Source organism: Microchirus variegatus, assembly GCF_963457635.1.
Source record: "Microchirus variegatus genome assembly, chromosome: 5".
In the NCBI taxonomy this organism is placed as follows: domain Eukaryota; kingdom Metazoa; phylum Chordata; class Actinopteri; order Pleuronectiformes; family Soleidae; genus Microchirus; species Microchirus variegatus.
The window spans coordinates 35,073,208-35,095,390 of record NC_139806.1 but is presented as its reverse complement, the minus strand read 5'-3'; the positions used below and the strand labels follow the sequence as shown (position 1 = coordinate 35,095,390).

The window sequence follows — 22,183 nt, the reverse complement described above, 5'->3', positions numbered from 1 at the left end:
ACATATACCTCATAAATATATTTGATAAGTATAATCAAATATATTATACTTACATTCTTATTTTACTTACTGGTTTAAGCAAGGCCCTTGCCTGAAGTACATATAAAAGGCTTATTCTAAGGCTATGAATACCAATTATTTTTTATTATAAAGTGATAATACACTAATATGGGTAGTTTACTCAATTTCTGTTAATAAATAGTCAACAACTTTAAATTCCTGTTTTGATGAATATATATAATATATAATTATAAATATATAATTATAAAATATATATAAATATATAATAAATAATAATATATATATATTATTATTATTATTATTAGATTTATTTTGCACAATAACATACAGGAAAATTACAAATTGCTTCACCACAAAACAAAATCTCACTACACAGATTACAAAACCACAATAATCTCTTCTTTTTTTTTTTAAATGATTTATTAACTTTAAAATGTAATTTTAATGAGAGCAATAATTTAAAGAAATACTTCCTGAGCAGTGGTGTGATGGGAGTTTAACTGAAAGCTGCTGACCAATGAGAACGAGGCTGTGCAGTCATGCCAGCAGCAGCATCACTGTGTGTGTGTGTGTGTGTGTGTGAGGGGGGGTAAATCTGGACACCATCTCTGAACAGCAAAGGACCCTCTGCAGACAGGCCGTGCTACTTCTTCCTCTGCCTCTCTCTCCCTTGTCGTCCGTCTCGATGTGCTTGTCACCAAATGGAAGCAGAAGTGTTGAACCCCCAGATGGTGGCGATGGCGGACGTCAATGGCAACAATAAGAGCACAAATGCGGCGGAGCTGGAGGTGCTGAAGCTGCAGGAGCTGGTGCGGAGACTGGAGAAGCAAAACGAACAATTGCGCACCAGAGCGAACGCCGTAAACAATTGCTCCGCGGGGCCTCGTCATCATGTCCAGGCGTCGCTGTCGTGTGTGCACGGGGGTACGGCGTGTTCGAGTGACACGTTCCGCTGCAAATATGCCCTTTCCAGTCCGACGCAGTCGTACCCTGGTGCCCCAGAACCGATGGAGGAGCAGTTCTCCTATTTCCAGCCGAGCATGGTGTCTCCCGACGCCGCTGTGGAGAACAGAGGCGCCTCCACTGTTCTGGATGAGATGGATGTTTTGGACTTGAACACCTTGCTCCCTGTTGGAGAGCCTGAAACCTGGTAAGCACTCTCGTTAAACATCAACCATTTATATTTTTATATATGCATATATACAGACAGCAACAAGTTTTATAATCACAGTAAGTTTGTGTTTTATCTTTAAATAATGAAAACAGGTTATATGATTTTTCAGTTTCTTAAATGGCCATATAATATATGGCCATATATATATATATATATATATAATTTATATAATATATATATATATGTTATATAATATATAATAATTTCTTTGTTATGTAGAGCAAAGCAACAATAATATTATTATTATATTATATAGTAGAGCAAAGCAACAATAATATTATTATTGTTGCTTTGCTCTACATAACAAAGAAATTATTAAAATTTAATTATTGGTTTGTGGACAAAACAAGACGAAAGAAAATCATCATTTGAAGGTTGGAAAACAACAACCAGTATTTTTCAACATTGTATAACTCTTAATGAATCAAACAACCAATAGTCCAAGTGACAGAATAATCAAAAGATGAATTTATTATTATTTTTAAAAATCATAAATTGCAGCCCTAAACAATATCATTGCAATTGATTAAATGCTTCACAATATATAAAAAAAATACCATCAGCATACACAATATATGCAGTAAATCCATAAAGACGACATAAATACCATAAATGTAGATATTTATCCTTTGAAGGCTTATATCACTTTTTTCATTAGATATCAATAACAATGTCATTACCCTGAGTATCCACCGATATCGATGTCAAACACATACTTGTGCTAATACATTTACAACAAAGCCATAACCTGCCACCTCAAAACACCTAAAGCTTTAACTGAGAGGAAATAAACAGCCTATAATTTTAATGTGAAATGTTGTGAATTTGGATCATTTCGAATTTGACGTTTGGCTTTTAATATCCAATCCGGTTATTTTGATCAGTATTGGATACTGATCATCCCTAGGAATTATTTTTGTTTTTGTATTTATGCAATTTTACAATCACACTTTACATCAGAGGGCAATGACAGTGCAGAGGCAGTGCATTTGGATTTAAATTGTTATGTTTACATACATTTAAAAGTCAATCTGATTTGTCAATGTCTGGGGTCTATGTAATGTGTATATCAGGACTGTATGGCCAAAAATGGTATTACAACAATTGTTTTCAAAAAATGAGTCGACTGATAATTATCATGATAAATGTCAGATAATAAAAGGGTGAAGATTTGGCTCCTGAGTGAAAATTATAGTAACCAGTTAATTGTGATTTTAATCTATGAAACATTCATAGAAAGATGTATGGCTCGACTAGAGCTGCAACTATCTATTATTTACATAATCGACGAATAGTTTGGTGCATAAGATGTCAGAAAAAAATGTTGATCAGTGTTTGTCGAACCTGGATGAGGTTCTCAAATGTCTTGTTTTGTCCACAAACCAAAATGACTCAGTTTAAATGGTTTAGTTGTTATCTGGAGCAAAGAAAGCAGAAAATATTCACATTTAAGCTGAAACAATCAGAAATTTTCAAGCTTCAAACCGATTAATTGATTATCAAAATATATTATCAATATTCAGCATTGTCACACGTTTTCTTATTTTACTTCATAGGCCTGTCAATAACTACACCTCTCAGTGAGACTGTATCCTGTTATTGATCACATAATTGATTCCACTTCAAGAATTCTTGCAGTGAGGGTGACTTGTGTTTACAGGTCGGACACACACAGTATATATGGGCTTTGCTGTGTCTGCAGCAGCAGAGGTACAGTATCAGTGTCGAGTAGAACGGCACCGGGATGAAATTAGAAACAATGACCTGCTTCTTCAGCCTGTGATCAAACAGCTCGTCTTTGTGTTGCAGTGTTCAGCCTCAGGCTTGGACTACACTGTAGTGTGTGAAACGATAGTTCTGCAGCGCCGGGTATCTGATGCCGTGATGATGTGGAAAAAAACGTAGCACTCGGTAGAATGCAGCACTGATGGGATCCAACATCCATCTAGTGTGTCAGTGTGTAGTCAGTTCATTTAACATCACTCCCTGACCCCCCGAAGTCAGTGTAAACACCATGTCCTAGTTTTTCTAATATCAGGTCAGGTCTGGTCTCATATTCCTTCACACACACGCTTTTTTTTATAGTTGAAGTTATTTTTAACTATACACAACACAACAAAATTACAACCCTTAGCCAAATTGTGTGCATGGGAAATATGCATCATATAAAATATGCAATCGTATACAATAAAGTAAACACAAAAAATAAGTAGAAGTATAGCCTAGCAGCAGATAATATGATAAATAATTTGGATAATATGAATGCATGGTGTATTTTCCTCTTTTAATCTTTTATTTATTGTATTCATTTATTTATGCATATGTTTATTTCAGTGGCAACACAAACAAACTGGTGTCAAGGTCATAATAACAAGAAACTGATGTATTGCAAGTAAAAAGGTCATCATAAAATATACCAGTACATTAGCTAAGTTAACATATTATAGTGACATTTTTGTCAACGTATTCATAGATTTAACCTTACAAGTATCCTCCTGCACCCGAGAAGCGATAATATCACAAACCTCTCACCGCAGCAATTTTTGCACAAACGTCCTATAAATCACTGCACGGAATGAAGCTGTCACCACTTTAATTTTTATGTTACAGTCTTGGTTTCATGGCTCACGCTGTTTGTCAATAAAATGGCAATTGCTCTTTGCGGAACTGTTGCACTTTATGTGTGTATTGGCGTGTGTGTATTTCATGATCCTTTTACACAGCCACAGGTTTAGTTTTCGCTATTAAGAAGCTTTACAGTACTGCGCTGTGCGTCTGAGAAATATGGACACTATAAATTTACAGCTTATTTTACGTGGGCGCAGATTGTTCTTCAAATAAAATACAAACAGCCTCCAGCATTTTTCCAGTCCAGATCTCATTGTAAAGCAACTGTGTTATATAAGCGGAAGGGAGGAAGCCAGACTAAACTGTGTGTTTTTCTGTGTGTTTTCAGGCTGTACGTGAGTCCCAAAGCTAAGCTGCGGAGTGCGAGTTTCCTCAAGCCGCTCCAGTGGTGCAGGCAGGTCCTGGACCATCTGGGGCCTGAAGTTGAGCTCTCCAAGATGACGTTCTGCCACAGACTAGACCAAGGTATGATGTATGTTTGCCACTGTTTTCAGATTAACAGCCGTTCATCATATGCAGCCACAGCTGGACATCTGTGTCGCTGCGTCTGGTGACATGGGATTATATAAACTGTGACACAAAATGTCTCCACGTGCAACAGGATTTCAGCGGTGGGAGCATTTCCCTTCACGTGGCTTTGCCGTGTCGTTTTATTTATATTTATAGGTGTTTAAGTGCCATAGCTGACTTCCCAAGGAGTGGTTTTAGATAAGTGTTTCACATATCAGTGTCTCCAGAGAACAATAAAGATCAGTTAAATGATTTTGGAACTGCAGACCTAAACCAAGAATCAATTCCATGCTATTGGAATTACAACATGCATCTATTCAACCCTTCCATCTTTCCCTACCAACTCCTGACACCTCCATTAAGAAGTGAAAATGTATGCTGTATATCTGACCTGTAACTCTTATATGCTACAGGATGAAGGTGACACACCCCGTGTGCATCTTGGTGAACTACAAATGTTTACATTGAGCTTCAGGAAACCCCTACAGATTAGTCCACTTACATGAATGCTAGTGTCTTGGATTCTACTCTTGTCTTGGTTTAAAATAGTAAAAATCACTTTATAGTTTTATGTCCCTATACACAACAATGCATGTTGTTTTCATACTGACTGAATAGTTTTTCGATAGCTGAGCTCATGCCTTTTGATTTTTGGCTTTTTTCTCTCTATCTCCAGCAAATCATCCAGAATGTAGGTGTATAGTAAGTGACAATTCATCCCCTAGTAACATACGTTCATTTGGTACATTATCATCGTCACTTTATGCTTGGTTTTACTCGCTAAAAACGACATAAATCAATTTGGAGATGCACATGGCAAGGCAAGGCAAGGCAAGTTTATTTGTATAGCACCATTCTTACACAAGGCAATTCATAGTGCTTTACAGGCAGGAAATACATTTGAAATTAAAACACAATCAATTAAAAAATCAAGTAAAGAAATTAAAACCATTTAAAACATCAAACAATTTAAAATCAAGCAGAACATGGGTTCATTTGCACAATAATGAGTGATAATAACGAATCAGTGAAACTTTATCGTCACATTATGTGCAATAATCACAACACAGGGATTACACAACATGCAATGTAAGGTCAAATATAATTTTGTTTGTATCATGATTTTTGCAATATTTCTAACTCCAAAATATGATAATGTTTCAACAACAAGGATAAGATGTTTATACGCACTAATACATTATTACAGGATGTCACGACAAAACCCCTCCATAATCGGATACGTGTGCGCTATTAAATGACATTTGCTGCTGGACTCAATATCATATTTGGTGCTTAACTGGTGCTGCACTAGGGCAAGGGGATATGGTTGCCATGGAAACCGTGCTTACATTAACTGGGGTTTTGAGAAAGATTTGTCCAGCACTGGACTCAAAGCAGCCTATACAAGAGCCTCTTATATAGGCTGCTTTGATGTGTGTGTGTGTGTTTTTTTTTTTTAATTTTGCAGATGCCAGTTCTTTTCACATGATAAGCCCGTTTTGTACACACACACACACACACACACACACACACACATTCTTGTACTTGCTGCATACTGAGGACTGCGTTGCTGACAAAGTGAGGACCAGCATTTCCACTTTATAAATCAACACAATTACAAATATCTACTTCATGAATGACATTTACAAAGAACTACTGGTTGCAGTACCTTTTTTTTTTTTTGGTCCATAATTTTACAAAAACGTCATACTATACTATGTCGACCAAAATTTGAAAAAATCTTTGAGGAAAAAAATTTGACCCAAAATTTGACAAAAATGTCATACTATACAGTCATCCAAAGTTTGCAAAAAAAATTGACGCAAAATGTTTTGCCAAAAATTTGACAAAAACGTCATACTATACTATGTCGTCCAAAATGTGAAAAAAAAATTTGGTACAAAATTTGAAAAAAACTTTGACAAAAAATTTTTGGTCCAAGATTTGACAAAACGTCATACTATGCTATGTTGTCCAAAATGTGGAAAAAATCTTTGACAAAAAAAATTGACAAAACGTCATACTATACTATGTCATCCAAAATTTGAAAAAACCTTTGACATAAAATTTTTGGTCTAAGATTTGTCAAAAAGTCATACTATACTATGTCGTCCAAAATTAGAAAAAATCTTTGACAAAAAAATTTGACCCAAAATTTGACAAAAACGTCATACTATACTATGTCGTCCAAAATGTGAAAAATTTTTTTTTATTTTTTTTGACAAATTGAGTACAGCATGTTATAGCAACCTAAGGAAGTGATTTCAATGAAAACAAAGTGAGGACCGGCCAAAATGTCCTCACTTCGTAAAATTGACCTCACTTTGTTGGTTAAAAACCCTCACTGGTCCTCAGTATGCCGCAAGTACAAGAACACACACACTCACACACACACACACACACACACACACACACACACACACACACACACTGTAATTTACTTCTGCATGTTTGTGTTTTGAAGTGTCGATTAGTGTGTGTGTACAGTTCAAGGTCCTCTTCTAACGTGGTATTCACTGAAGGTTGGTTCTCCTCCTCCGGGTCATGAATGCATCACTGTCCCAGCAGCAGTTGTTTGTGTAGCTTGCTGTGAATGCCTGTTTTTATCCTGCAGCGTTTGAGCCTAATTGTGTCAGGAATGCCAAATGTGTGGCGGCTCTGTCAGGTGTGTGCCACTCTGACTACCAATCAGTGTTTGTAAACTCTGTGTTTACACACTGAAGACACTTCTCCACCTCTCATGGCAATAAATTATCTTTTAACAATGATTAAAGTCATCAATAAAAGCTTATAAACCTTTTTAAATGTTATAAAACTGGTGTTTCATGAAATGAATAATACGGGAAGCATCAAATTAGAAATACCAAAGTAGATTTAATTCCCATTTTGGCACACGGATGTAGCCTACATGTAAAATCCCTGCTTATCTTCAGATCCCTCCAGAAATAAAAGCTGTAGTTTAGTCCAGTAAGCCACAGCAGGAAGCTAAACCTCATCTTACTATTTGAACCGTGTCCCAGTCATTTTAAAACATCAAGCAGATCAGCATTTGGCTAAAGTGTGTTATTAAAATATAATAACTGTACCGAATGTGGATATGCGGGTGTACGATAAAGCAAATCCACTGATTTGTCCTTCCCTGTCATCTTGTGTGTAGATAAGCGGTGGCGAGGACTTCCCTCCGTCCGTCCGTACAGCTGCATCGAGGGCCTGTCCACCCTCAGCTGCCCTGCCCTGCCTTACACAAAATCTGCTGCACAGACTGAGTCCCCAGGTAACTCAACTACATTTCATCTATTCATTGTCCACTGACCACTTTATCCTTCACATGAGGGTCGCGGAGCGCTGGAGCCAATCCCGGTCCCAATCCCGAAAAGTGGGGTACATTCTCGACAGGTCTGTCGTGGAATACTTTTTTGAATCAATTTGAAGAAAAGTTCATTAGTCCCAAAGTTGACCAAGTATTCGATCTGTTGCCACACTTGAAAAATGACAAAGTGTTGAGTCCGTTGTCTCCAAGTCAAAAAGGTATTTATTGAGGATCCACAGAGAAATACCAAAATGAGAAGTACCGGTACAACTGAGCTCAAGCTCGCTGTGCACAATCTTTTATACCCTGGGTCAAGGGTGGAGGTTTACCATTTTCACCATGCCCACCATAAGATTTAGTTCACACCTTTTTTCTATTATCTTATCGGTTGTTTTTCCTTTCTTTCAACTTTAAGAACTCCACCTTAACTCCTTGATTGGTGAATAGATTTGTCCAAATGCATGAGGTCATTGTGCGTACGTGCAAAACTGCAAAAACCCATGTAGCGAGAGGCGAGCTACCGTTTTCTCCCTGCACGAAGCCTTCGCCGCACACCTGCAATCTTCAAATCCTCACTACAAATACGTGGCCTTTAATTGTCTCATCTTATCTGAGGCTGATACCGTACTTTTTCTTCTTGGCTTGGTAATGAAGTTTACCCATCTGTCCGTACATGATACAAACTTAATACACACATTCATTATGAAGACATTAAAGCGGAACTAGACCGGAAGTTCCTATTATCGCTGTTTTTTTGGGTGTGTATCTGCGTCATTACCTTGTTTATGACGGTTCGAAACAAACAGTTCAGCCACTGCTGAGAACGTTGTGTTTTATTGTAATCTCGGGGCTCAACGAGATCACTGAAAATCCCGTAATAGTTACGTAAGCAGCGGTTCTCCTGAACAACCGATCGTCCTGCTCCGGGCACTAGTCCGGGCACATCCGATTGCGTACATTGAACCGCAGAAGAAGAATAACGTCCGTTGTGGAGGTGTTTCACGAGCAACAGTGTCTTCTGACTCTGGGTCTGACTCCGGTTTAAAGTCATAAAAGGGACTGCGGCGGGGAGTCGTGAAGAAGCTATTTTTAAACACTGTTAAAACAATGTTTTGATAATGAGGAGCAGTGCATCCACCGTTCCAGAGGGGGGCGCTGCGCTTCTGAGAACGGCTGTGCTGGATAGTACTGGCCAATCACAAGACTCTGTCTTCTGGGGGTGAAAGTTCACTCTGAAATCTCACAGCAGAAAAACACTGTCAGAAAAGAGGATTTCTATCGGCTCGTTTACAGCAACTAGGAGGTTTTTGACCATAAAAACAAGTTAATATATGTAAGTAGACCTCCATAACTAACATTTATGTGCAACAGGACCACTCTATGTCACCTTTAAAACTTTTGGTTATAATGAAGCATTTCAGTATGACAGTTCTAAAATATACACCCTTCTCCTGTCTCTTTCGTTACACTGCTATTCCCCCACACCATCCTGAGAGACTCTGTATTTCTCTAAAACTATTATCAAACTCTTATTTTGTTAAATATGCCAATTTGAGACAGTTCCACTGCTATCTTTTCCTCAACAGGTCACCATCAGTTTTTGGACTGTGGGAGGAAACTGGAGAACCCAGACCTTAACCCAGACTTAACAAAATGCTTGTGTATTACTTCTCTGCTGCTACTGTGAATAATTGTGGTTTTGCCAACCAAATTAGATTTGCATGTTTGAGTGATTATTCATGTATGAATCCTCTCTCTCCCTTTCTGTGCTTTTCACTTTTCAAGCCCGATCACCGTCATCCGGTCAGTCACTTTTACTCCCGAATCTCCCGCTCAGGACCAGCTGCAGCCTGAGTGACAGAGCATCCACCTTCCTCACGAACTCCACTCTCCACAGTAAGATTCCTCTGATTTCCTGTCATTCATCTCTGTGTGACGCCCCAATGTGTAAAATATATGCAAAAAATAGCTAGGGAGGGACACATAAATGGCTATTTTCCTGTGTGTTTTTAGACACAGGTCGGCGGCACGCGGCCATCAGCGCTCAGTCTTCCCTGGACAGTGAAGTGGGTGTGTCCGAGCTGGACGACGACTCCATCTCTATGAGCTACAAACTGCAGGACATGACAGATGTGGAAGTCATGGCACGACTTCAGGAAGAGAGTGAGTTGACTATCAAACTTGTCTTGTGGAGAGGAACAGAGAGGAAACAGAATACAGAGTATTCAACATTATAAGTAAATAACAGCTTTTTTGAGTTTTTGCCGTGATTATTGGTTGTTGGTCTTCTCATCAGCATTTCCAGGAGTCGAAGTGCAACTCACTGAATCTCAAACTGATGAAATCTGCTTTCTGTGGCAGAAAATAAAGCATTAATCTAATAACATTCCGATACATATCCATCTGAAGAGCCTGGAATGGTACACTCTGTGTGGGACTAACATTAAAACTAATGTTTAACCTGTCAATAAAGACTCATTGATCAAGAATAAAAGGTGATGCCAGACTCCATAAGGAAATGTATCCTATACTATGTACTGTAGGTTAATGGCATTGAGGCTCATGTTTCCCTCACATCAAAGCACTGGTCCGTCTCCTTGCAGGTCTCCGACAGGACTACGCCTCTACCTCAGCCACAGCCAGTCGTCGCAGCTCCAGCTTCTCCTTACACTCTCTGAGGCGCAGTGAGGTGGATCTGGAGGAGGAGGACGAGGAGGAGGACGAAGGCTACGACCAGCTCCCTCCTCCCCAGCCTCGACTGTTCCGCACAGAGTCTATGCAGAGGGGCGGCCTGCCCCACTCTCACACTTTCTCCAGTATCAGAGACTGCAGACGCAACTTGTCCACGCCTCAGTTTTCGCTCAGTGGGCTCTCCCAGTATTCTGGACCCTCCAGCCTTACCACAGAAACACAGACGGTGTATAGGAGCAGCACAGGTGAGTGTCAAATGATCTGCAACTGTAAGGTGACTTAACATCCTCCTCAATGACAAAGTTTAGATGTTTTCTTCTTCTCTGAAATAGACTTACAGTAATCTTCTTTACAGAATGAGCCACATTTGAGATGTTTCCAATTTCTGTATGTGCCAAGATGGATTTAAGAAGGACTCTGGGCAGTTGCAAGAATGACTGATGTTGATGACGTCTAATTTGAAATTGCCTGGACATCTGGAAATATATTACGACTAGAGCTGCAACTAACGATTATTTTCATAATCGATTAATCTGTCGATCTTTTTCTCGATTAATCGATGAATCGTTTGGTTCAGAAAATGTTAAAAAACGTTGATCAATGTTCGTCAAACCTGGAAATTACGATGTTCTCGAACGTCTTGTTTTTGTCCACAAACCAAAATTATTCAGTTTTAATGATTTTTTTGTTTATGTGGAGCAAAGAAACAAAGAAAAATATTCACATTTAAGAAGCTAAAACAATCAGAAATCTGGTTTTAATCATGAAAAAAGCTTCAAACCGATTATCGATTATCAAAATAGATGCAGATTAATTTAGTAATCCATTTATTAATCGATTCATCGATTAATCATTTCAGCTCTAATTACGACATTCATATCCAATATATAAATATATTTTGGGAAAGATTTGCATTCTTGCCAAGTATTTGATGAGCAGTTGTGAAACATATAAAGACTTGCATAGCTCAGCAGACCCGAAACAGGGAAACAATTAGACGTACTCTGCCCAAAGGTGAAAATCTCAGTCCACTGTATAGGAATTAGTGATATCGAATAGTGAGACATCTTTGCTTATCCCTCCCTTGATTGCCTCGTTTGGTTTGGTATGGTTTGGTTTGTCTATTCAGGTTGTAGTAGAAACATGGCGGTGCACGACGGCAGCTTTATGCTTTACAAAGGCTATGACATTTTTGCCAATAAATGCTCCTAAATGACACTGGGAACCTCACACTCAACGATAAACACAAATGATGTTGTTTTGTTTAAAATGAGTCGAGTCGACACCTACAAAACCCAATTTGGTGTGTTGTTTTGGTTGCATAGACAAGCTACGGAGAAGCATGCCTAACCTAATCCGAGCTCCCAGCATGCCCAGTGTCCCCAGTATTCCATGCCTGGCTTCCCCCATCACCCCACCCTCCCACGGCCCCTCCTCCTTGCCACCAATGTCCTGCCTCCGAAACAGCCAGAGCTTTGACTCATCGAGCGGACTTGCACGACTCCAGTCCTCCAGTAAGACTCTTTTTCCTTACTTCTATGAATAAATCAGCCACTCGAGGCTCATTTTTATTCATGCGTTAATAAAGAGTGCTCTTTTTTTTTGAAGGCATGGCCATTTCAAACTGCAGTAATTGAAATTCTCCCACTGTTAAAGCTGCTTTCATCCAACTGTTCTCTTCCTGTGTTCCAGTTCCTTCACCAGGCAGCTTGATCCAGAGGGTTCAGAGTGTGGCAAACTTCCCCACCACCACTCCCCGGCACCCACTAAAGGCCACAGCCTATGTGAGCCCCACGGTGCAGCAGGGCCCCACTTCCCTGTCCACCTCTACCAGTCTGCACTCCATCCCGAGCAGCATTGCACTGTCTCAGCCTGTAAAACCCAGCAACATTATGGCACCGCAGCCCCTCAAAGCCAGCCCCAACCAGCCGACTGTCCCACGCAGCTCACTTCCTCGCCCAGCCTCCTTTGTAGGAACTAGTGGAGTTCTACGTGCAAGCAAACTCACCCCACCCACCCGCAGGTAAGGGCAGCTTAACTTATTAAGTGTTGTTCATTTTTAAACATGAAAGTGTGTTTCAGCTGAGAAGTCGGAAACGCAATTAGCAATTGCTGCCCATTGTTAGCAATACTAGTAGATGACAACGCTTTACATGGTATTTTGGGGGTCGTACCTATGTTCCCCGGGTCCTATGTTCCCCGTTTTTCCCAAAAAAGGTCCACTTTGTATGTGACAGGGGAACATAGGACCCTTTTTTTTTAAAAAGGGTAGGGTTAGGATTAGGGTTAGAGAAAGGGTCCTATGTTCCCCGGTCACATACAAAGCGGGGAACATAGGACCCGGGGAACATAGGACCCGGGGAACATAGGACCCGGGGAACATAGGACCCGGGGAACGAACATAGGACCCGGGGAACATAGGTACGGTCCCGTATTTTGCACATACAAACAGCATAGCAACGTGTCTATGGTTAAACATTAAACAGTACTATGTGAATACATTGAATGTAACGCAATGAATGAAACCACAGAAGTGCTATTAATGGTAAAAGCGGCAGTGTTTATTTGGCGGCAGCCATCTTGGAATGCCATCTCTTTGGGGGTTGGTTAGGTTGCTCCAAGTTTCCCTGTTGGAAATCTAAGTTCAGGGGGCGTTCCTGTGTAAGGAATGCCCTCTGACCTCGAAATGTCCAAGTTCCGACTACATATGGAACACACCATTGCTGTCCTGAAGAATAATCAGCACTAGACGTATATTGGGTGCGGAAGGGGTAATCCTGACAACGGGGTCGTACCTATGTTCCTCGGGTCCTATGTTCCCCGTTTTTCCCAAAAAAGGTCCACTTTGTATGTGACAGGGGAACATAGGACCCTTTTTTTTGAAAAAGGGTAGGGTTAGGATTAGGGTTAGAGAAAGGGTCCTATGTTCCCCGGTCACATACAAAGCGGGGAACATAGGACCCGGGGAACATAGGACCCGGGGAACATAGGACCCGGGGAACATAGGACACGGGGAACATAGGACCCGGGGAACATAGGACCCGGGGAACATAGGACCCGGGGAACATAGGACACGGGGAACATAGGACCCGGGGAACATAGGACACGGGGAACATAGGACCCGGGGAACATAGGTACGGTCCCCTTGACAACACCTCTGCACTGTCGCTCTACACACACAACGAACACACAGGTCTGATTGCTTTGTTTGACACAGCCTATTCTCAGATGAAGGACTTAATGTAGCAACTAACTGTGGAATGGTCCAAACTCGTTTTTTTTTCATTGGCTTAAAAACGAAATGCTTTTTTTGTGATATTTAAGGTTTTTGGTTAATAGTTATTGTTGCCTAATGTTTATCAACCAAAGAATGCATGAAAACCATTGTCAGTTACTGCACTCTGCTGTGAACACTACACCAAGTTTATAATATAATGGACACAGCGCTGGGTGAGGTGCTTTGCTTTCACTCCGTGTGTGAAAGCATTGAGTGTTTGTGATACTCGACAGAAATGTAGGATTTGAATTGACTGCTTTGTTTCCATCTGCAGTTTGCTGACCCCCCCAAAGAGCCTGGCTACCCTGAGTGCCCTGAGGGATGGCAGCTGGAAAGACGGCTGCTATTGAACCCCAAATCGACAGAAGAAACAGGGTAATGCTGCCACGGGACCCAGATTGTTTAAAGTGTTGCTGTTAGTGGTTCCCAGAGAGCGACTGTTAATATTTCTGAAAAGCACTACTCTTTGCTGAAGGACAAACGTAGAGACTGTGAACAGTATGGGTCCAGCAGGCTGGATCTGTGTGAAACGATCTGCTGAATCAGACTGATATAACCCGGCAATATTCTCTTATTCAGTTGTTAAATATGAACTGGATCATCCTTGATGTTTTTTTTTCTTTTTCATTCAACGAAATGACTTCAACTTTCTCTCCAGTGGAACGTTTAGCAATCCATAGCTTTTGTACATGCTTTAATTGATTTTATCTGACTAATTTTGTTTTCCCTGTTAGACTGTGACATGAGATATTAAAACTGAAACCTACTTGTACTTCCTGTGCCTGTTTAAAAAACACAGTGAAAATTATGTCAGTTACATTTATTTGCTGGACCCTCATACTGTTTTATGAGAATTATGATTAATGTGTTGAAATGAATTATCTGCTTAAGTTTAAGGTCAAGTATGACATTCGTTAATGGAAATGTGTTTAATCAGTGTTTGGCCAGTTTCTTTTTTTTGTTATCGTTTACATGAAATGCTGTGATTTTTCGATGTTTTTTCATAAACATAATCGCTGCAAAGATATTGCACATAGAGCCACGGTGCTCATCGTGGATGACAAGAATTTAAAGAGGAGGTGAATTTTTAACATAAATAAAAGCCTTTCAAAGTACTTTGTGTTTTATGAGTCTGTCCTGAATGTAGTGAACCTCCAATAGTGATTAATGGTTATGGTCAGTGATAGATAGCTTTGTTACTACCTATCTGTGTGTACATGTAAATCATACAGGTTGAAACTTATATTTAAATTCTCATCCTTGCAGTAGGATACACTGCAGTGATTGTTTTGATGGCCACATGGTAATGCTCCATCACATTTTAAATCGATTACACAGACAAAAGTGAAATAAACCTTGAAATACAATAAATTACATTGCAAATCAAATTATACTTCCAATACCTAATAAAACGGCAAAAACGATGTAGGTCATGTATCCATTCTAAACCAATTTATTTATCAAGCAAATTAAAAACAACATTGTTGACTTAAAGGTGAAGTAAGTAGTTTATAGTGCCATCTAGAGGAGAGGCTGAAATTTACAACAAAGAACTGCTCCTCTGCTCACCCCCTCCCTTCCCTGAGCGCTACGGTGTCCTCAGCCGGTCAAATGTCGTCCTCGTCGTCTTTCTCCGTGTCAGCAGATGAGGTTCGTGAGGCGAGGGAGAGGGCGGAGCTACCGCGGCCGTAGCAGACGAAGCGTAGAGAGTGGAGGCGGGACTTCCTGCTACAAGTAAAGAGACGCTTGATTTGTTCTCTCGCGTTTGTCCTTACAGGCTCCGGTAGAAACATGGCGTCTCTCTGCTAACAGTGGCTATGCAACCGCGGCCCGCGACCATGTTATTTTACATGACTTTTTGAAACACTACGAAAATGAAACAAAAACTATTATACAGCGACTAGACAATGAAGGAGCACATAATATGTATAAAAAAGTGGATTTTGGGTTATATAAACCCATAAATACTACACAGTGTCCCTGTAAATACTGTACAGATAAAATATGGCTGTACGGATAAAAACAAATAAAAACAGTGCATCTGCATACCTACTGTACATATAGGGGGCAGGTTTTAAGCCTGACAGATTTCTCACATGGAATTCTGGAGCGAAAGTTGTGTAATATTTAACTGGTCACTGGTGTGTTTATGTTTGATCTCCCCAGTAACACTCACAGCGTGATCGCTCTGCTATTTGGAACTTTGGACCTACATTTTTTTTCCCTCTTCTCATCAAATTATTATTACTTAAGTACATAGTGACGACTTGCACTGCTGATCTTTTGGAATTTGAGATAATGCCCAACAAAGCCCAGGAGGTATGTGCAATCCATTCTAATGTAAATGAGCAAAGATGTATTGACATTAGTTGCACATTTAGTGAAGCAATAATGGTGCATGTCATTTTTGTTTTGTTTATTAGGACGCTGTAATTAACTTGAAGACACTCAAGGAGATTTCCACTCAGCTTGGTTTTGAGTGGGCCACAGTCGCTTATGAGCTTGGCTTCAACCGAAGAGAGATCGGCCGCTTCCACTGCTCATCCACAGAGAAGATTGGCCAAGCCAGAACCATGTTGGAGAGCTGGTACAGCATGTGTTTATCATGTTGTTCTGACATGTATTTACTGTCAGCAGATACTGTAAATTATTTACTGTACAAAATAATCAACATTATGCAAACATTGTTTTTCTTTTGAGGATTAACTCTAAACTTAAAATTGTATTTAAGGCATTGGTTCTCAAAGTGCGGCCAATGGCGGCCCGCAGAAAAATTTCTGGCGGCCCACAATGAACTACAGTTGATAGTTTTAATCCAGGAGCTACTAAGCTTGTTAAATGTTTATTGGACATTACTGGATACAGACCAATAAGTGTAAACAAAAATACTGGGTATTTACCTGATTTCTATATGGTGAATTTTAGTGTATTATTGGGTTATAAGCTGGTAATAAGCAGGTAGCTACAGCCCCCAATTACTAGCTATTTACCCAGTAAATATATGGTAACGAAATGTGTTACTTGGTATTAACCTGTAATTAGAATGTAAGAAAAATGGCCAAAATACTGGATAATTACCCAGTAAATTATAAACGTTATTATATTAATGCTTAAATTACATGATATTAACGCTTAAATTACAATCTGGTCATTAAAATTATTACAAATGGGATTTCTTTCTGTTTTTCCCCTTTTTTTCCTTTGGCGGCCCTCAGTCCAATGTTGGGTTCCTAAATTGGCCCTCAGGTATCAAAACTTTGAGAACCCCTGATTTAAGGGGTTAGTCGCGTATATCAATCATTATAGGTTTTACTCCAACTTGTGCTTTTCAACGAGATTCAGTGTTTTCCTGGATTTTTACTTTGCTTTACAGGTACGAGCGGTCGTGGGACAAGCCCAATAAGACCAAGCTGTTGCAGGATGGACTGGAGCGAGCGGGCAGGAGGGACCTGGCAGAAAAGCTGCGCTGCCTCCACTGGGGCCACCAGAAGCTGAGTCGCAGGGTGGAGCTGCCATCCGCCTTTCCCTTCCTCATCACAGTCCATAAAACCATCCACAACCAAGACGCTCTACGCAGAATCAATGAGCTCAACCGTAGATACACTGGGTGAAAATACAAAAAGGCATCTACTGCTAATAGTTCTCTGGTATATGTATAATATATCATAGTACAGCGCACACCGAAAGTCTGAATATCACTGAATTACATAACAAGAATAGAATGTGTATATTACTGTGTAAGAAATTAAAGCTGCAATAAAGATGTCGAGTGTCATTTTTGGGCTCCATCGTGAAGTCCTGTTTTTGCATTTATGTCAATCTTAAAAAGTGAATTATCTTGCTCACAGTTGTGCAGATTAGAAAAGAGAGCTATGCAATAAGCTGTGCATGATTATTTATAATCATAATTATTAGTAGTATATAGTATACAATAGTATTATGAATTATTAATTATATATTAAGTATCATTACTCTAATTAATAATAATAACTATTATTATTATTATTATTATTATGTTGTGTGTGTGTAGCTCCCAGCATACTTAATTACTTACTTACATGACTTAATAATTTATGCTCATAAACCAGTTCTCTAAAGTTTAGAAATTTAACATAACTCAGAATAATGTATGATATATACAGGAAGCTATAGTTTACAAATTCACTGTTCAAGTTTCTGTAATAATCTTTCAATTACTACTATGTAACAATTATTTGTTTATCGTCACTTTTGTCATGTATATTTTGTCAACATAATATGTTAATTCATATATTTTGGATAGTGTGTATATTATATTACTATACTTATATTATAGTGTACTGTGTGCATACTATGTTAGTTTCTATATTTGTTATCCCTTATTCTTTTCCCCATGAGGACAAATCAATTATATTAATTATTTGTGTTACTACTACTACTATCACTACTACTACTACTACTACTACTACTACTACCACTACTTTCACCTCCAGGGCATGGTGAAACTCACAACCAAACTTAATTTGACCTACTTACACAAACCAATCAGGAGCCAGGATTTGCTTAGCAAGGTTGGGTGAATGAGCAGTGACCCTTAGCGGAAGTCAGGACAACATTGCTTTCAAAACAAGAGATTTCGCATACTTTATTTTGCGTTTTAAGAGTCCATTTCAGCTAGACGGATGCGACGAATTCAGAGAATTGCATCAAAGCCCATTTACAGTTTGCTGGATTCAAAATCGCGGTGTAATGACGAACATCCATGCGCGACAATCTGGAATGAGTCTTTTATTTTGTCAGTGCCACTCGGATGTGGTGGCTCAGTCCAACCGTCGCTACAATAACACTGTTTTCTCATAGCATGTCAGTTACAAGTCTCAAACAGACAGCAGTACTGAGTGATAACTACATTTATGAAACCTGACAGTGTGGTTACAGTGTCGTGTAAAGTTAAACTTTATGGACTGTTTCTGTTTTAAACGCGACAGGATGGTCGTCGGGGGATGTGGGACCGTTGACGTTCACACCGCTCAGTAAGACGCTGGTAACCGCTCCCTCCACATCATATGTTTGAATATTACTCGTCAAAACAACGTGTCTCGTCGGCGCAGACCATTGTGGGTATGTTATTTGTTATTTGACGCTACCATTCGACGTCGAGCAAGAAAAAAAATCCCGCAGTAATGGCTTCGGCTCTGTGTGGCTTCGGCGGCCCGGAGGTGCTGGAGGACGCGAACCACGCTCGGGGTTTGATCACGGAGTTGAAGTCACTGTACGACTGCCGGCTGCTCGTCGATGTCACCATCGGTGTGGAGTGCGAGGAGGAGCCGCCCGGTGACAGCGGCGGGTCAGCGCGAGGCGACGCCGGGCATGTGTTCCCGTGCAGCCGCACGGTCCTGGCTGCAGCCAGCCCTTACTTCAGGAGCATGTTCACCGGTGGCCTCAACGAGAGCGTGCAGGAGCGAGTGGTCATCCGCGGCGTGGACTCCGAGTCCATGTCCGTCATCGTCGAGTACTGCTACACGGGCACGGTGACTGTCACGGAGGGCAACGTGCAGAGGCTGTACGCGGCCGCCAACATGCTGCAGCTGGAGTACATTAGAAAAGCCTGCTCCAGTTTTATGACGAGGCGACTGGATCTCTCCAACTGTGTGGGGATACTGAAGTTTGCAGACACCTACGACAACCCGGAGCTGAAGGAGAACGCGCAGGCGTTCATAGCCAGGAACTTTAATCAGGTGTGCGATGGAGGGGAGCTATGTGATCTGGAACTGGTGCAGCTGAAGGAGCTGTTGTGTCTGGACACTCTGGACGTGGGCTGTGAGAGGACCGTGTGTTCAGCTGCTCTGCAGTGGATAGAAGCAAATGTCCCACAGAAAAGGGAGGACGCGCTGCAGGCACTCAAGTGTGTACGCTGGAACCTGTTTACCGATAAGGACAGGTGTTTCCTGGAGGGTCTCATGGAAAGGCCACTAATTGAGAAATTCCTTGCATCCTTTTTCAACAGGTCTGCAGATGACAGCTGCAGAGTGCCCGACGCTCAGGGCATACCAAAACACAGAATCGGCGTGAGTGCAAAAGAAATGATTCTCTTCTTCGGCCTGCCCAACGACCACATCATGTGCTGTGACCCCTACACAGAGGACCTGTATTTCATGGCTCCTCCTTTGGAGGACCTCAGCAGTCAAGATTACAAACGCTCCACCATGGAGTCCTTAATCGCCTGTGCCTCACCTGAAAACAACCTGTACCTTGCCTCCCACCTTTCAAAACACTTCTGGCTGTATAATCCAGTGCTCAACAGCTGGCAGGAGTTAGCAGAGAGGCCTCTGGAGAGGATACACTCTGGGATGTGCTTCCTCAACGGCCATGTGTACCTTTTGGGAGGAAGAAATCCTGTGACTGATGTCAGACTGAAGGAGGTGGAGTGTTACAGTGTTCAGAGGAACCAGTGGACATTTGTGGCTCCTCTGCCTCACTCTCTGGGTAAAATGCAGGTGGTGACATTAAACGATCACTTGTACGTGGTAAACAAAAGGAGGATGCTCTGCTACGATCCCAAGAGGAACCGCTGGCGCCACTGTGGGTCACTGAGAAGAGACAAGCTTCACAAGGCCTGCGTGTTTCAGGACCAGATTATCTGTGTGTGCGACACCCCAGTGATAAAAGCCTATAGTCCAGCCAGGGGGGAATGGAAGAGGCTGGGTGACATTCCTATTGACAGTCGAGCTTTAAATTATCAGGTGATCCAGCACAACAACAAGCTGCTCCTCCTTACCCAGACTTTGCTGCAGCACAACAAAAACAGGGTCCTCATCCATGAATATGACCCGGCCAGGGACACGTGGAAGAACGTCATGGCTGTGTATGTGTCCACGCTGGGACCCGTGTGTGTTTCAACTCGCGTGTACCCAGCATGCCTGGGCTCAGCTCACAGCTTCTCCACAGAGGAGGACGATGACAGTGGCTCCAGCGCCGATTGGGACTTTGATGGGTTAACAGACGCAGACTCTGATTCCGGCAGCTCTAGCTCTTTCTCAGATGAGAACTGGTAGTAAAATATCAAACTGTGTCAAATGGACCTTTTTTTTAAATTATTTGCAATTTACAGTATGTTTACAGGGTTCTCTTTGTCGGTGGAGAGCACAGATCCAGAATTAAATTCAATACAGTATTTGAACCAGTAACTGGGAGTGGATATACAAAATGTGGAAGATTTTACAGTTTTATTTTACAAAACTGCTGAATGAATATTTACATGTGGAGGGAAGAGAAGACACACTTAACCAATCAGTACAGAATGGCATTGAGGGTTTTCTTTCCTCTTTGTTAGACATTTTGGTTCACAGCATAAAAGTGGACCAAAATGTCTCCTGCCAAACAGAATTACCAAAAATATGCATACCAAGTTACAACCCTTCTTTATGGTGAAACATATAAAAGAGATGCAACTGTTTGGAAACAGGTTCCTATGTAGAATGGAGGTTCAGCACAATTGCACTGGTTGAATGAGGGGTATTGCAGGTATTACACCTAAAATTAATATTAGACAAGATTAGGACAAATATTGAGGGAGGAGAGGTTTTGTATCCTGGTTTTTGTGTTTACTTTTGTCTCCAAGCTCATAAAAATGTATGTCGAATGTTTAATTTAGCTCTGTTTAAGAAGGTAATGAATCACTGAGTTGCATTGCAATCATTGAGCCACTGTTACTTATTTGTAAGTGCTTTTACTGCTACGAGTAAAAAAAATATGTAAATCAAAGCTATCAAGACTCACTTACGGCTCATTTATGGTGCTTTTATGCTTGTAACTCTCTAGCCCTGATCCTCGCTGCCCTCTTGCTATGAAGCAATACATTCGCTAGAGGGCAGTGCCGAGTCAAGAGTTTCTGACAACAACAACAAACAGGAGGTTGTAATAATGTAGCTCTTTGCTGTTATTATTGCTCGTGATTGACTCAAAACCTTCCATCATTATTAAAATGTTATTCAGCTTGAATCATTGACTAAACTGTCTGCCCCCTACAGATTCTGGTGATATTGCTCTGTTTTGACTGTTTCAATTGTATTTGTACACTTTAAAAATATGTGCTTAATTGAGTACCCAGCATTCAATAGGGTTGGTGATACCACATTTTTGTCTCTGATACCGTATCACAAACTCGAATATCTACCCATACCAATATCAGTCTGATTCATTTTAAACTATGAAGATGTTAAAGAACCACATTTGTGCTATAGCCATTTCAACCTATTTCACAGACATAACTTTCCAACTGCTTAACAAAAATCCTCCTCCCATGAAGAATTATATTGCTCACAGCACGAATGCTGTTACTGCTTTTATATGCATTTTTACAGTCTGTGCATAGTAAAGTATGCCATATATATATGTATATGATTTGTATTGGATTATACATTTTTATCTGCCCAGTTTCCGATCCAGTGATTTTGACCAGTATCGTATTGTATTGGCTCGACCCTAATGTCGAGCAAAAAGGGAACTTACAGGAAAGAAAAACACAGTGTGATATCATTGTTTTATCTGACCTCTTGTAGTTGGATTGCACCCAAATACTTATCACATCTGT

General features: G+C 40.6%; 3 protein-coding genes across 3 annotated transcripts; all 3 read left to right on the top strand.

Annotated features, from left to right (window-relative positions):
* Positions 1-722: 722 nt before the first annotated feature.
* Positions 723-13,961, top strand: slain1a (SLAIN motif family, member 1a; the record flags this gene model as incomplete). Its single annotated transcript, XM_083890307.1, has 9 exons — positions 723-1,171; positions 4,152-4,288; positions 7,491-7,607; positions 9,429-9,539; positions 9,657-9,806; positions 10,247-10,579; positions 11,660-11,848; positions 12,027-12,357; positions 13,886-13,961. 9 exons carry the CDS (start codon positions 723-725, stop codon positions 13,959-13,961), a joined length of 1,893 nt encoding a protein of 630 aa, XP_083746433.1.
* Positions 13,962-15,909: 1,948 nt separating this feature from the next.
* On the top strand, positions 15,910-17,222 carry LOC310927451 (p53-induced death domain-containing protein 1; the record flags this gene model as incomplete). The annotated part of the gene is made up of 3 exons (XM_083889746.1): positions 15,910-15,930; positions 16,035-16,198; positions 16,985-17,222. The coding sequence occupies 3 exons, from the start codon at positions 15,910-15,912 to the stop codon at positions 17,220-17,222; spliced, it is 423 nt and encodes a 140-aa protein (XP_083745872.1).
* Positions 17,223-18,773: 1,551 nt separating this feature from the next.
* kbtbd7 (kelch repeat and BTB (POZ) domain containing 7) lies at positions 18,774-20,645 on the top strand (the record flags this gene model as incomplete). The annotated part of the gene is made up of 1 exon (XM_083889878.1): positions 18,774-20,645. One exon carries the CDS (start codon positions 18,774-18,776, stop codon positions 20,643-20,645), a length of 1,872 nt encoding a protein of 623 aa, XP_083746004.1.
* Between the last annotated feature and the right edge of the window lie 1,538 nt (positions 20,646-22,183).